Source organism: Dermacentor silvarum, chromosome 11, assembly GCF_013339745.2.
Source record: "Dermacentor silvarum isolate Dsil-2018 chromosome 11, BIME_Dsil_1.4, whole genome shotgun sequence".
NCBI classification, from domain to species: domain Eukaryota; kingdom Metazoa; phylum Arthropoda; class Arachnida; order Ixodida; family Ixodidae; genus Dermacentor; species Dermacentor silvarum.
The window spans coordinates 69,844,500-69,859,593 of record NC_051164.1 but is presented as its reverse complement, the minus strand read 5'-3'; the positions used below and the strand labels follow the sequence as shown (position 1 = coordinate 69,859,593).

Genomic DNA, 15,094 nt, shown 5'->3' with positions numbered 1-15,094 from the left:
GCCATAACCAATACTTTTTTTTTCAGGTCATGCTGACCTTATTGAAGTACTGCGGGAATTAATGCTGTGTTGCGTGGTGCAGTAACAACGGCAGGACAGGGAGATAGCGTGGTTGGCTGACAACTGCAGTGAGCAGCCTTCATTCCTTGTTTGCTAGGCAGCCCGAAACTACCACTTAATAAGAAAGGTTAGGCTTCAAAGGACGAGCGTTGTTTTCCTCTTTAATGCTAATGCTGTCTTCTGCAGTTTTACTGTTCTGTGGGGTTTTTCATAATATCGCCTGTTTATTCCTTTTGTGAAATTTATTCTCAACATATGGCACCTGTATTGACATGTCTTGCACTTTGTAGTGCAACCTTCTTTCGTCGCTTGCGTTCATCGAACGTTGCGGAAAAAAAAGGTGTTCATGTGCTTGCTGAGAATATGACTTGAAAAGAAAATGTTCCGTCTCTTCCAACACTTGTTATGTTTATTCAATATGTCTGCATAAACACACAATGGAATCGTGTGTTTGCTGCTCTGGCGGTACAGCTTACACGAAGCTACTCGATGCATGAAAGCAACGCATTAAAAAATCGAAATATAGCGTCCGGTAGGCGCACTCGCACGGCAGCGATCTTGGAAGCCGTGAAATTTTTCTAATCGCCAGAAAATAGCCATCGAGATTAGTTTTCCTGCGGTCCCAATATCTGAGCCTGTGTAGATTCCACAGACCCGCTAGATGCACTGCGAACCCAAATATGCCGCAGGGGACTATGGAAGTGTCCTCTCTTATCCTTCTATATGTTACTCTATGGCCGCACTGCAAACATGCGCCGCCCCAGCAGCTCGTCCCACTCCACCGTATTTCAGTACACTATAGCCGAAGCGCAGCCACGACCGGTCGTGAGCGCAGCGCATGGATGGAGTAAATGGAGAAAGAAAGCTTCTCGTTCCTCCATGGGGCAGCGTAATGATCTGCTGCTAGGCGGCCGGTTGAGAACATGCGTGCAATCATGGATGGACACAGTGCCATATTTCAGCCACTTGACGAATTATCTTATCTTACCAGTCATCGTTTTACCAATTCGCCTTTGAAGAATCAGCAAGTCGCGAACGCGCTTGCACCGCGCGGAAAGCATTAATTACACTGATTTAGGTAAGGAATACAATGGCACCCTTTGGTTTGAGGTGACTTCGGTCTTTATAGACTTTTAAATTCTGTTCAAATAGCGCAAAATACGACGGAAGAAGAAAAGGGAAGTACACAAGAGTAGCACTGCTAGCTTCCAGCTGTGCCGGGGCAACACGTTTTTCAGAGTAGAGTCGCGCGAGGATAACTCGCGGCACATTACATGCACACCACCAGAAAGTCCGAGCCCGGCCCGGGCCCGGGTCAAAAAGCGCATGCCGTTCCCGATCCCGGCCCGAGCCCGTGAAAAAACTGCCCGGGCTTTCGGGTAAGCCGGAGCCCACGCGCTCTACTTGCACCACACGCGCTCTACTTGCACCACTAGGGCAAGCTGCCCACATTTTTACAGCGAAGCTGTTAAGAGCTTAGTCTCCGATGGTGGTGTTCGCGTGTCGAAAAATGTTCTCATTGGCCATATGCTGTATGTGTGAGTGAAAGCGCGCGAGGGAGGCGCGCGAGGGAGGCGCGCTTTGACTTTTGGCCGAGGTTGATATTTGGCTGAGTAAGGTACCACGGAGGAGTCGAAGGTCTTGCGGCAGGAATGAAGCAAAGGCACCTAGTGTTTTATTGCGCTTATTAGGTAAAACGATTGTGCCTGTCAACATAATTCGCCAGGATAGGTTAACGCTTGGATGAAAAAGAAAAGTCTGACCCTGCTTCCCTACCATCATTTCGTAATTTTCCACTCAACACTTTCTCTCTGATAGTTCTACTGATATTGGTTCAATGCCATTAGTTTCGTTTATTTTTATACCATCTAGTCATTCGGCCCCCGTCCAGTCTTTGACTCGGGGACCTCTTCTTGTATTTGATATCCATCGAAACATGTAACGTACAACTTTGTGAAGCAATGAATTATGTAAATTGTTAATTGGCAAGATAAGTAAACATGTAAAAACAGCCTTAGTTCAAGCTGTATTACATTTGAGCTTTAGATATAGGATACATTCTTGTCCCAATGCAAAACTTTCGTAAGCCGATGTGAAGTATACAAGCAAATGACAGTGTTCATGAGCATTCATTTTTTGTATTATTCCACATGACTCAGAACATAAATCTCCAGCTGCCTGTATTTACGTATTTTATTATTTTCTAATGTATGACTACACATGCGAACATGGCTTGCTATCGTGATGTAGTTGGAATAATACTTTATTAGGTGATGAACTGAACGCCTTGGGCCACTTGGGAAATGACAAAGCATTTTTTTCTTCCTAGATTCCTTTATCTGCCTTACTGAAGAAAGAATTTGAAAAGGTTAACATCACATTGTACGATACAGAGACGGTCAATGTGTATGATACTTACTGCTGGGAGTTAAGCAAGTTCTTGGACACTGCCAACCCGTAAGCATCAATTTCCATATTGCATCATCTTTTGCACGTCATTCTATTCGACAATTTCAGCTTTGCGATATACCTGATACCTCACTGTGATAGGTGATGGGTTAGGCACCCTGCGCGGCCACAAACTCTATGTGGTACCATGGTATAGTTGCCAAGACACCATTACTTTAGCATGGAATAAGCAAGTACCATGCTCGCGCATAGAATTGTTAAGAATGTCGTTAGGATTAGAATTTTACAGCAATCCACATGGCCAACGCATTACCCTAGGCTGTGTTATCAGTCTAGGTGCAACATTTCCTTTAATCGGTACCGTATTTCCACATCTCAAACAAATAACTAACATCAGTATTACCGACAAAATATCTCCAATAGTTCATCCTCCTTGTGAGATGGGACATGACCTGGCCTATTTTTTTGTTTACTTTTTACTGGCGAGACAACGAGTATATATCACGGGCGAAATCAGATAGAATCATACGTATTGGAGTGTTCCGGGAGTTTCCATATTGCTATAGAATGACGTTAGTCAGCGGTACAAGGCGTGGATATGCAATGAGCCTAACAGCTGACTTTCATGGTAACTTATTCATAATGTGCTTACTGCATGGGGCTATAACAAAAGAAATTGATCACGCTATTCTTTTCGGTAAGTACCACTTAACACGAAAAAAACAACTTTCATTCTCTGAAATACGTAGCATTCCCAATGACGTCTTGTGGATCAATATAACATTCCTCCTAAAATTGAAATGAAGCCAGAAAGCAGACGTCACCAAACTCACGCACATTATAATTTTTTCGTTATTATAATGAAGTACGTATTTAGTGAAATTTATGTGGGTGCTAAGAAAGATTGATTAAATATCTTGAGCGTTGGTGACCATCAGTGGTTTCCTTAGACAATAGAAATGGTGAACAGTGTGACAAAGGAACTTGTACGCGAGGTTTAGAAATTTATACCTTTTAACAACGAAGCTGTTTAGGCCAGCCGAAATTTGTGGTTCGTATCAAGATACTATCATCATCAGCAATGAAGAAATAAATGAAAGAAAATTAGATTTATCACCGAGGTGGGCTTCGAACCCGCGGACCCACGGTCCCAAGGCGAGCGTCGTAACCACTAGGCTATCCAGACACGTTTTTTTCTTTCTTTCATGGTATTTATTACGAATATAAAACGTACATGCGTAAGATATTTTCATAGCGGCGAGAACAGTCTTAGCCGCGTCTACAAGCACAAAACAAACACTTCACAGTACAATTTTTACAGTAAGCAGTTCTTAAAAAGGGAGGCAAAAGGATACACTGCATAAACAATGGATACCAGTCTAGTTGGAAGTCTCTCTGATCATAAAATTCTTTCAGTTGTGAAATCATCCGAATGAACTGTGACGTCGAGGATACAATTGGTTCTGCATTCCGGTCTAGCATGCGAGCTATCCAGCCACGACATGCATTCATGCGAACCATATGATTGCGTTCAAATGTCGTCGTCTTCGTCCACAACTTGCCCGTTCACACGCGCTCGTGCCAATGCTTTTCGATAGAGAGAGATTGGGGTTGTGAATAGGAAGAGGCGCTATCACAACCACAATCTCTCTCTCTCTCTCTCTCGCAGAGCATTGGCAGGAGCACGTGCGAACGCGCGAGCTGTGGACGAAGACGAGGTGAAGAATAGGTTCTGCGCGATAGGCTCGGGAGAGAGATAAAGAAAATGAAAGCGAGATAGAGAGAGACGCATTCACGGAACGGGTGTGCGGGAACGCGTTGTCGGCATTGCAACGCGGTGTCGGTGTTGCAAGCTGCGCTATGCAACGTGCCGTGAGCCTACTGCATACATTAAGATGATTCTGGTGCGCGGATTCTACAGAGCTTGATGAAGTACGACTGTGGAGAACTTGCCGTGAGTCCATCTTGCGTGGCCAGGAAAGATCCCGTGACGGTGTTATTGAGATTGCGCCTACATGCTATGTAAGCAAAGGAGGTTATAACAAAAAACTTCTCGAGTGGAGATGCCGCGCCGCGGCTGAAGCCGCCAACCGCCATATTGCTCCAGGCAGAAAACGCAGCTGTGCCGCTTGGGCCCATGCGGTAGTCCGGCAGATGCGGCATTTATCCACTCTTAGAGCTTAGTTACGGTCTGCTGAGCGGGAGTTACGCATTTGTAAGGGAACATCAAAGCTCTCCCGAACGGGATGGTGAGCTCCTGCGTCGCCTTCGGCTGTACGAATCGTGCGAAGCAAAAGCCAGGAATAACGTTCCACGTGTAAGTAGCTCGAAACAGCCTTCAATCGCTCGGCCATGCTGTGCACTGTCTCCTTCGAGGAGCGCTGTTGTACCTGAAATGTACCTTTTAGCTGGCGAATATAGGCTGAAACAAGCTTTTTTTTCTGTGGTGTGTTTGTGCGACAGGTTCCCAAAACATAAAACGCTGCGTGACGCATGGCAGCGTGCTCTTCGTAGTTGTCTGGGCGCCTAAAGATTCGGATGTTCCTTGCTCGGTGCACATTGAAGAGGGTTGTTTTGACAGGACTGGTCAAACGACGACGGTGCCAGTGGGCAGCATTCCGGCCGTTTTTCTAGCGTTCAAGTTGCGGTTGCATGCCATTGTGCAAAGTTCTATACAAACCAAACCCTTAAAAAATCGTCTATTGCGGTCTCACGGTCTTTAGAACATTTAAAAACCATTATTTGTAGTTTCTGAACCGTGCGCTTTAACAAGTGACATTATCAGCATGCCTTTAATTTTGGGCATGGTGCATTTTTTTTGTGTGTTTGCGCAGCCAAAAATATGTTTCTGTTTTGATGTGTTTACATTTTATGTATGCCTGCTTGGTGTAGTTTTCCTGTAGTATACACTGTGATGCACCAGGTAGTTGTGCAATATTTTATTTATGTTTCCATCATGTTGTTTTACGCTTATCTTTATCAAAATAGCCTGGACATAATAAAAATTTATGTACCGCTTTAGTGAATTCACCTTGTACTTCGTATCACTTCGGTAATGATGCAAGCTGATGAACATAAAAGGCGTTATAGCTTCAGCCCACGTAATCTTGCATTAACAACTGCCTTGTGCATTTCTTCTTAACCTGACATGACAAAGATTACTGGGGTTTCCTATTGATACAACTAGGCGACATGAAAGCCCTAGCGCCGCTTTCCACTTCTTTTACGGAGTCTTCGTCACTTTATTTCGTCACCATTTCTTCAGCAAAAAGTTACTCTAAATTTGTCTGACTCACCTCTCTGTGCAAGCATTATCACCTCAGTTCAATTGCGTAACCACTTTAAGATAATTAAATGTGGCTTTCTCATCATCATCAACTAGCTCAGCACCGTGTTCTTCCCATCGTTACTTTTCGTTCAACTCCTGTCGCCCAGTTGAACCCCTTTAATCAACCATTATTTACTCCTAATTCAACATTATTACCTACCATTATTACAACATTATTACCTTAATTCACTGCAATCACCTCTCTGTATATTCATTGTTACTTCAGTTCACATGCTTAATTAATAATCTATACTTAGTGCGGTTTCGTGCGCGCTATAGCCTCTTATCCTAAGAGGATAATTTCGTGTTAACAACACGATTTTGAGACGGACTTGAGACGGACACCCCACCATGAGGCTTGCATATAAGGCTGTCGCGTTAAAAAAACAAAAAAAAACATGTGCGCTAAGGAAATTATAGTAATTCTCCCGCTTTCATCATAACACACCACCACGAAAGCGCAATGCTTACGCTACCAGCGCGCACGCTGCGCTCGTTCTTGCCTGGAGCAAAATGGCCGCCAACCGCTTTCCCAGGCTTCAGCCGGTCGCATGGGCGTGCATAGGGGATCTCCACATAAGTTTTTTTTATAAGCTCCTTGATGTAAGCCATCAATAGGTAAGCCATCAAGACGCAATCAATCGCCAGCTTCGCTGTGTCTTCAGCTTAGCGCGGCCTAGTGCAAGTCTTCAAATTTTTTTATGACTGTGTTTACTACTTGGCTGGGGAAATGTGACTTCATTTCTTCCTAGAAGAGACACTAAAGGCAAATACCAAGTCGACGTGGACTATTTAAATACCATTCCAGAAACCCCGCAACGCTTGTTTCGTGCAAAGACTTGGATTATGAAAAAATTGCATCTGAAGGGTCTGAATACCTTTATGGCAATTGAAATCTTCCGACACGCCAACCAGGAAGCGGTGACGTTACCCTATGCCTTCACCGCCCTTGGCTGCCGTCGGCATAGATTTAATATAACGAACTCTAGAACAAAAGCTCCCCATAGCGCCCACGTATTGAAATCGGGAACCACAAGGGCGCTGCCATGTTCTTACCCTATATGCAGTCGCACAGGCGCAACAACGAGATGCGATTCAGACGAGGCGCGCAGTCAACGCTATCCTGAGCCTCCGTCATTACGATAGCACCATCTAGTTAAGGCGTCTGGAAACGCAGTGTTTTAAACACACGTAAATTTCACTACAAGTTTTCTAAATAGCAATTAGGTCTTTATAATGGGTCTTTAATGTTGTCCGTGCCTGCGTGCTACGTATATGTGCTTGCTTTTGCGTAATATTTTGAATATATTAAAGTTACAAAAATTTGTCGCAGCCACATGGCGGCCCCTTCGCGGCTCCCGCTTTTTTCGCCCAGCTGTTCCTCTAGAGTTAATATACTAACTTTATGGTCATCGGTGAGTAAAACGGCGCCCGACAGACGGCGGTACAATGCGCCGCTGCAGCTGCTTTTTTTTTTTCAAGCATTTAAGGACATCACAAGGAAGTGGAATTATCTGCTACTTGAAGTTTCTGCCAGTTTCGGAAGCCAGCAAAACCAGCGCAGCACTACTCAACAACGGCACTACTGAAGCGCGTAAGCGCGCACGGCTCGGAGTCCAGTGAAAACGAAACCTTTCGACCGCCCATGTCGTTGTCAACGGAGGAAAATAAATAATAAACAGAACTGGTGAAGTAGCATTTCGTTTGGTCTTATAATAAAGCATGAGGATGTTTTTATAGTGAGTCGTTGAGTACTATTGACAGAATTTAAATCAAGAGTGCCTTCGTCATCGGTCAAGTACTTGAATGTCCCAGGAGTGTCTCTAATCGTGTCCTGCATTTACTTAAATTTCTTGATTACGAAGGTTCTGTTCGCGATAATATTGACATCTTAAAGACACTCGAGCCGTAATCCTTCACTTAAGCTTGATTTAGAATTTGCCTTTAGTGTCCCTTTAAGAGCTGTCTGCGTAGAAAATTTATGGAATCGCGAGCTTAGAAAAATTTCTGAAGAAACTTTTAAGCCCTACGGCATTTCGAGAAGGTGGTACACGTGACCGGCAAGAGTTCACAGGACGCAATTTTTATTTTTTGTTTTCATTTCGTTACATACTCCCTTGCTTATGTTAGAGCCAGACTAAAGCTTGCATGATATTGACACGTATACATGTTTATATTTCACCGGTGGCCGCTTTCCACCGGCTAACAAATGTTAAAGGTTATCGCTCGGCGCCGGACGCGCCTGTATCGGAAGTTTCTAGAACGTTATCGATGCTTCTTTCCGTTGCCTGTTTTCACCGACGCTTATGTTATCTGATTGTATGACCGACGCGAATTGTCTAGAACTTTCTGGAAGACACGCGGGCATCAGGGATTAATCTGGAACCTTCGATGACTCAGGTATAAAAGCCGACGCGCTTCGCCGCTGATCAGATTTTCGACGAGCGCCAACTGTGTTCGCCGCTATCGTTGTGCTTTGAGTGTACCTTGATTTTGTGGGCACAGGTTCGCCCAATAAACAACCAGTTTCGTCGTACACAGTTTTACGACTGTTTTCTTCAGCGTCACTACTACGTGACATCTGGTGGAGGTGCTAGTGCGTTCATGCAGCGAACGCCCCCGCAAAGCCGCGATCCAAGCCCGAAACCGGAGGACAACGCCAACGTCACCAAGGACCAGCGAGCTAGCCGTAGGCAGCAAGGACTTCTGCCGGAGTACGGACTTCTTCCCGAGAAGAAGTCCGTACAGCGATCAAGGCCCCCCTCCGCGCTCGCGCCAGGGCCCCGTAACGCCGCAGTTCCGTCGTCCAACGCCGCCGCCGCCAGCACGCCCGCCCGTCGCCCAGCGCAGCAACCAGAGGAAGACGGACATTTGGCGCGCCCCCGACCACCGCCCGCTCTGCTATCACTGCGGGGAAGCCGGCCATGTCTACCGCCGATGCCCATACCGCGAAATGGGCCTACGAGGGTTCCCCGTCAACGCGCCGCGTCCCGATTGAGATGAACGACCACGCGACATCGCCGACTACCTCGCCGGAGCCCAGTGGCAACCACGACGATCCTCACGCTCGCCGTCACCAGGCCGCTACATCTCGCCGCATCGCCGTCAGTACAACGGTCCCACCTGGGGCCGATCTCCCAGCCCTTACCCGGGAAACTAAAGGCAGCAACCGATGGAGGTGCGGTTGCTGTACGACGCAATGCCGAAGATCCTCCGCCGCCGACGACGACGACGATTCGCGAATCATCACGACGAGATATCAGCACGCCGCCTAGCAACAGCCTTGACAACACATCGCCGCCGAACGAAGACCTTCCGACGCGACGTAGCAGCAGCAGAGCAAGCCGACGCAGCCGTGATCCGACGCCACGAATTAACCGCAACGCCAGACGCCGGTCTACCGATCTAGACGTGCTCATCGATGGTCATAACGTCACCGCTCTCGTCGACACTGGCGCCGACTATTCAGTTTTCAGTGGCGCGTTCGCCGCCAAGTTAAAGAAGGTGAAGACGGCCTGGCAAGGACCCGATATACGGACAGCGGGAGGTCACCTAATAACGCCGGCTGGAATCTGCACAGCGCGCGTCACGGTAAACAACCGCACTTACCCGGCGAGCTTCGTAATCCTGCCGCACTGCTCCAGGGACGTCATCCTAGGCATGGACTTTCTAAGCCAACATGGTGCAGTCATCGACTTAAGGTCCAAGTCGATAACGCTTTCAACACACAAAGCGATACCGCCGGATACAAGCATCAGTTACCATGCCTTGAATGTGCTTGAAGAACAAGTCACCGTTCCGCCTCGCTCAAGCGTAATGATTTCCGTCGGTACCGAAGTGTCTGCAGACATGGAGGGCGTCATCGAGGGCTATCATCACTTACTGCTCGACCGTGAAATTTGCGTCGCTAGAGGCATAGGTGAACTACGCGAAGGGAAAGCAAGAGTGATGCTCACGAACTTCAGCCACGAATATAAGCACATTAACAAAGGCACCACGGTCGCCTACATCGACGAAATAGTACAATCCAGCAATGCTTTCGCCTTCACGGATTCTAGTGCACCTTCAACGACGACTGTAGTACCTGAACCAACTTTCGACGTCAATCAGAACCTTCCCAATCATAAGAAAGAACAGCTAAAATCTCTGCTCCTGCAATACAAAGACTGCTTCTCGTCGTCGTCAAAAGTTCGACAAACCCCTGTCGCCAAGCACCGCATTATAACCGACGAATATGTCCGCCCACTCCGTCAGAGCCCGTATCGAGTTTCGGCGCGCGAACGCGAGGCCATAAGGCAACAAGTCGACGAAATGCTACGCGACGACATCATCCAGCCGTCCAAGAGTCCGTGGGCGTCCCCCGTGGTGTTAGTGAAGAAGAAGGATGGAACCCTACGTTTCTGCGTCGATTATCGTCGGCTCAACAAGATCACGAAGAAGGACGTATACCCCCTCCTACGGATTGACGACGCCTTGGATCGACTCTACAACGCAAAGTATTTTTCGTCGATGGACCTCAAAACCGGCTACTGGCAAATCGAAGTCGACGAGAGGGACCGGGAGAAGACTGCCTTTATAACACCAGATGGACTGTTCGAGTTCAAGGTCATGCCGTTTGGTCTTAGCTCGGCACCTGCGACTTTCCAACGCGGCATGGATACAGTACTGGCAGGCTTGAAGTGGCAGACTTGCCTCGTCTATTTGGACGACGTCGTTGTGTTTGCCTCAAGCTTCGAAGAACACCTGCGGCGCCTTGAAACAGTTCTTCAAGCAATCAAAACCTCCGGACTCACGTTAAAGCCCGAAAAGTGCCGCTTCGCATATGAGGAGCTCTTGTTTTTGGGCCACGTCATCAACAAGTCTGGAGTGCGCCCCGACCCTCAGAAAACTGCGGCCATCTCCAACTTTCCTCCGCCCGCTGACAAGAAGGCAGTGCGTAGATTTCTTGGACTGTGCGCCTATTACAGGCGCTTCGTCAAGGATTTTTCACGGATCGCTGAGCCACTGACGTATCTCACGAAGGCCGACGTCGAGTTCAAGTGGGAGACGCCGCAAGTCGAAGCATTCGAAGAACTGAAGCGACGCCTGCAATCGCCGCCAATACTTGCGCATTTCGACGAAAACGCCGATACCGAAGTCCACACCGACGCAAGCAGCGTAGGACTCGGCGCCGTGCTTGTGCAGAGGACTGGCGGACTAGAAAGGGTTGTAAGTTACGCTAGCCGGTCGCTATCGAAGGCGGAAGCAAATTATTCCACAACAGAAAAGGAGTGCCTCGCCATCATCTGGGCTACATCAAAGTTTCGCCCCTACCTCTATGGCAGGCCCTTTAAAGTTGTGAGCGACCACCACGCCTTGTGTTGGCTAGCTAACTTGAAGGATCCTGCAGGTCGCCTCGCACGCTGGAGCCTGAGACTTCAAGCATTCGACATCACCGTCGTTTACAAGTCCGGGCGAAAGCACTCTGACGCCGATTGTTTGTCTCGCGCCCCCGTCGAACCGCCGCCACAAGACGACCAGGATGACGACACTTTCTTGGGACCCATCAGTGCGGACGAATTCGCCGAACAACAACGAGCCCACCCGGAACTAAGGAGCCTTGTAGACTACCTGGAAGGCAAGACCGTCATTGTGCCGAAGATGTTCAGGCGAGGATTGGCGTCGTTTTTCTTGCAAAACGACATTCTCCTAAAGAAGAACTTCTCACCTCTCCGAGCCAACTACCTCCTCGTGGTACCCTCAGCATTGCGTCCAGAGGTTCTGCAAGCTCTCCATGACGACCCAACGGCTGGACATCTCGGTTTTTCCCGCACTCTCGCGAGGATACAAGAGAAATACTACTGGCCTCGCCTCTCTGCCGACGTTGCCCATTACGTAAGGACATGCCGAGACTGTCAGCGACGCAAAACACCGCCGACAAGGCCAGCCGGACTTCTACAGCCAATCGAGCCACCTCGCCGACCGTTCCAGCAGATCGGGATGAACTTACTGGGGCCTTTTCCGACGTCGACGTCCGGGAATAAATGGATCGTCGTCGCTACGGACTACCTCACCCGCTACGCCGAAACAAAAGCCTTGCCCAAAGGCAGTGCCGCCGAGGTAGCCCGATTCTTCGTTGAGAACATCCTCCTGCGTCACGGTGCCCCAGAAGTCCTCATCACCGACAGAGGCACGGCCTTTACGGCAGAACTAACTCAAGCCATCCTGCGGTACAGCCAGACAAGCCATCGCCGCACCACCGCCTACCACCCGCAGACGAATGGCCTCACCGAGCGCCTAAATAAGACCATCGCCGACATGCTGGCAATGTACGTCGACGTCGAACACAAGACGTGGGATGCCATCCTTCCGTACGTGACCTTCGCATACAACACGGCCGTGCAAGAAACGACGCACATGGCGCCGTTCAACCTGGTCTACGGAAGGAACCCGGCAACGACGCTTGATGCCATGCTACCAGACGTCGCTGACGAAGAAAATCTGGACGTTGCCACTTATTTGCAGCGTGCCGAAGAAGGTCGACAGCTCGCCCGCCTGCGCATCAAGAACCAGCAGAGGACCGACAGCCGACACTACAATCTTCGACGACGCAACGTCGAGTACCAGCCCGGCGACCGTGTTTGGGTCTGGACTCCGATTCGCCGACGAGGACTTAGCGAGAAACTGTTGCGTCGCTATTTCGGACCATATAAGATAATCCGACGTATTGGCGCACTGGACTATGAGGTCGTGCCAGACGGCATTTCGCAATCACAGCGGCGCCGGGCACGACCTGAAGTCATCCATGTGGTGTGTCTTAAACCTTTCTACGCCCGCTGACGACCTTAGGTACTTCGTTACTTTGTTATTGTTTTTTTTTTTGTTGTTTGTTTGTTGTTTATTACGCATGGTTTTGTTTTCGCTTTCGTGTTTGTAGCATCGGGACGATGCTTTTTAAGGGGAGGGTATTGACACGTATACATGTTTATCTTTCACCGGTGGCCGCTTTCCACCGGCTAACAAATGTTAAAGGTTATCGCTCGGCACCGGACGCGCCTGTATCGGAAGTTTCTAGAACGTTATCGATGCTTCTTTCCGTTGCCTGTTTTCACCGACGCTTATGTTATCTGATTGTATGACCGACGCGAATTGTCTAGAACTTTCTGGAAGACACGCGGGCATCAGGGATTAATCTGGAACCTTCGATGACTCAGGTATAAAAGCCGACGCGCTTCGCCGCTGATCAGATTTTCGACGAGCGCCAACTGTGTTCGCCGCTGTCGTTGTGCTTTGAGTGTACCTTGATTTTGTGTGCACAGGTTCGCCCAATAAACAACCAGTTTCGTCGTACACAGTTTTACGACTGTTTTCTTCAGCGTCACTACTACGTGACAATATGTTGCACTTGCGACGCTTGTTACGTGAAGTTAAAACAAGCGTACATTGCTATACGCATACACTCCAATTATCGGCATTCTGAAATGTTCTTCCCCTACACTAATATTCCTATTTCCCGTAATGAGAAATATAGTTTAGGGTCATTTTAACAACGTGTGTGTAATATATCGACATGCAGGTATTACCTATTCAAATTCTCCTTTTCTACATCTAACCAACGGTACGAAATCCTAGCTTGGCGCAAGACGAGCCTAACTATACCTGAAATTCGTAAATTGATGTCGCCGATTCTATACCTAAAGCGTCTTATCCAATCAGATTACTCGCATGACGCCATTAGTGGCGTACATTGTAACGCATACGAAAGCGCCAGTGATTATGCTGGATTGTACAGAGCTGAGCGATTGAAACGCGATACTATGATAACACGACCACTGCCGCTCTTTACTCCACTTTTTAACTTGCTTGCTTGCCTTTGAGAGTGGCTCCTATCCATCATGGGGGATTGACCAAGAATCGGGGGATTGAAGGCGCTGGACGATATTCGTTCTTATTCTTTCTGAGGTTTTACGTACCAGAACCAGTTACAATTATGAGACAAGCTGAAGCGGAGGGCTTCGGATGAATTTCGACCAACAGGGGTTCTTTAACGTGCACAACAACGCAAGCACACGGGCGTTTTGGCATTTAGCCTCAATCGAAATGCGGCCGCCTTGGCCGGGATTTGATACCGCGACCTCGTGCTCAGCAGCGCAAATCCTTAGACACTCAGCCACCGCGGCGGGTCTCTCGATCATCGCTGGACGGCCGCATTCAGTCGTCAACATCATCAGCCTATATTTATGTCCCTGCAGGACGAAGGCCTCTCCCTGTGATCTCCAATTACGCCTGTCTTGCGCTAGCTGATTCGAACTTGCGCCTGCAAATTTCCTAAATTCATCACCCCATCTAGTTTTCTGCTGTCCTCGACTGCTCTTCACTTCTCTTGCTATTCATTTTGTCCATCGGTTATCCATCCTCCGCATTACATGGCCTGTTCAGCTCGATTGTTCCCCCTTAATGTCAACTAGAATATCGGATGTCCCAGTTTGCTCTCTGATTCACACCGCTCTCTTCTTGTCTCTTAATGTTACCCTACGACCTTCAGTTTAGAAGCCGGGTGTTATACTTCTGCTCCAAGCCATCAACATCCATTCATTCGTAATGTGTTATAAATGCTGCAGCTTTCCTTGCAAGCCATAATACATAATTTATTATGATGATGAAGATGACCTGCCGTGGTGGCTTACCGACTTTGGCATTGCGCTAGATCGTTGCAGGAGATCGCGGGATCGAATCCCGGCTGCCGCCGCCGCATTTTGATGGGGGCGAAAAGCAAAAAATGCCCGGGTATCGTGCATTGGGTGCACGTTAAAGAACCCCAGGTGGTCAAAATTTTTCCGGAGTCACCCACTACGGAACGCCTCATAATCAGGGTCGTGGTTTTGGCACAGAACACCCCTAAATTTATTTTTCATTGTGATGATGTTTTATTGGTGTCGCCTTGGAAAAGAAGCGGTGCCAAATGTTCACCTAGCGGGATTCAGCTGATCAAGTATGCTAAACATGTTCTTCCGTCTAACATTTTTCCAACATCTCGTTAAGCCTTTTCTCTTACTTGAAATGGGAATACCAACCGTATACTGTAGCCTATGCTTGCAACAGATCGAGTCCTGTCAATATCTTGCTTCCTCTTTTCTCCACGAATACAGTAAACATTTCTTGTTTATCTCGACTGCATACGGGTTAATGATTCCAGCCCCTTCAAATCGCAGCACCTACGGAACGTAGACGCTACCTATGGTTCTCACTGAGTGAATTCCTTCGAATTCCATGTGTGAGCAATTTGTCTCTTATTTTTGCTGCAGCAGGCCCATGCCT

At 48.0% G+C, this 15,094-nt stretch overlaps 1 protein-coding gene across 2 annotated transcripts in view; it reads left to right on the top strand.

Annotated features, from left to right (window-relative positions):
• The window catches only part of LOC119432657 (neprilysin-4-like), a 74,834-nt gene that overhangs the window by 36,874 nt on the left and 22,866 nt on the right, over window positions 1-15,094 (top strand). For both annotated transcript variants that reach the window (XM_037699813.2, XM_049658778.1), the window contains one exon: window positions 2,390-2,517. In XM_037699813.2, the coding sequence (XP_037555741.2) occupies window positions 2,390-2,517 (128 nt within the window). The remainder of the gene's footprint in view (window positions 1-2,389; window positions 2,518-15,094) is intronic.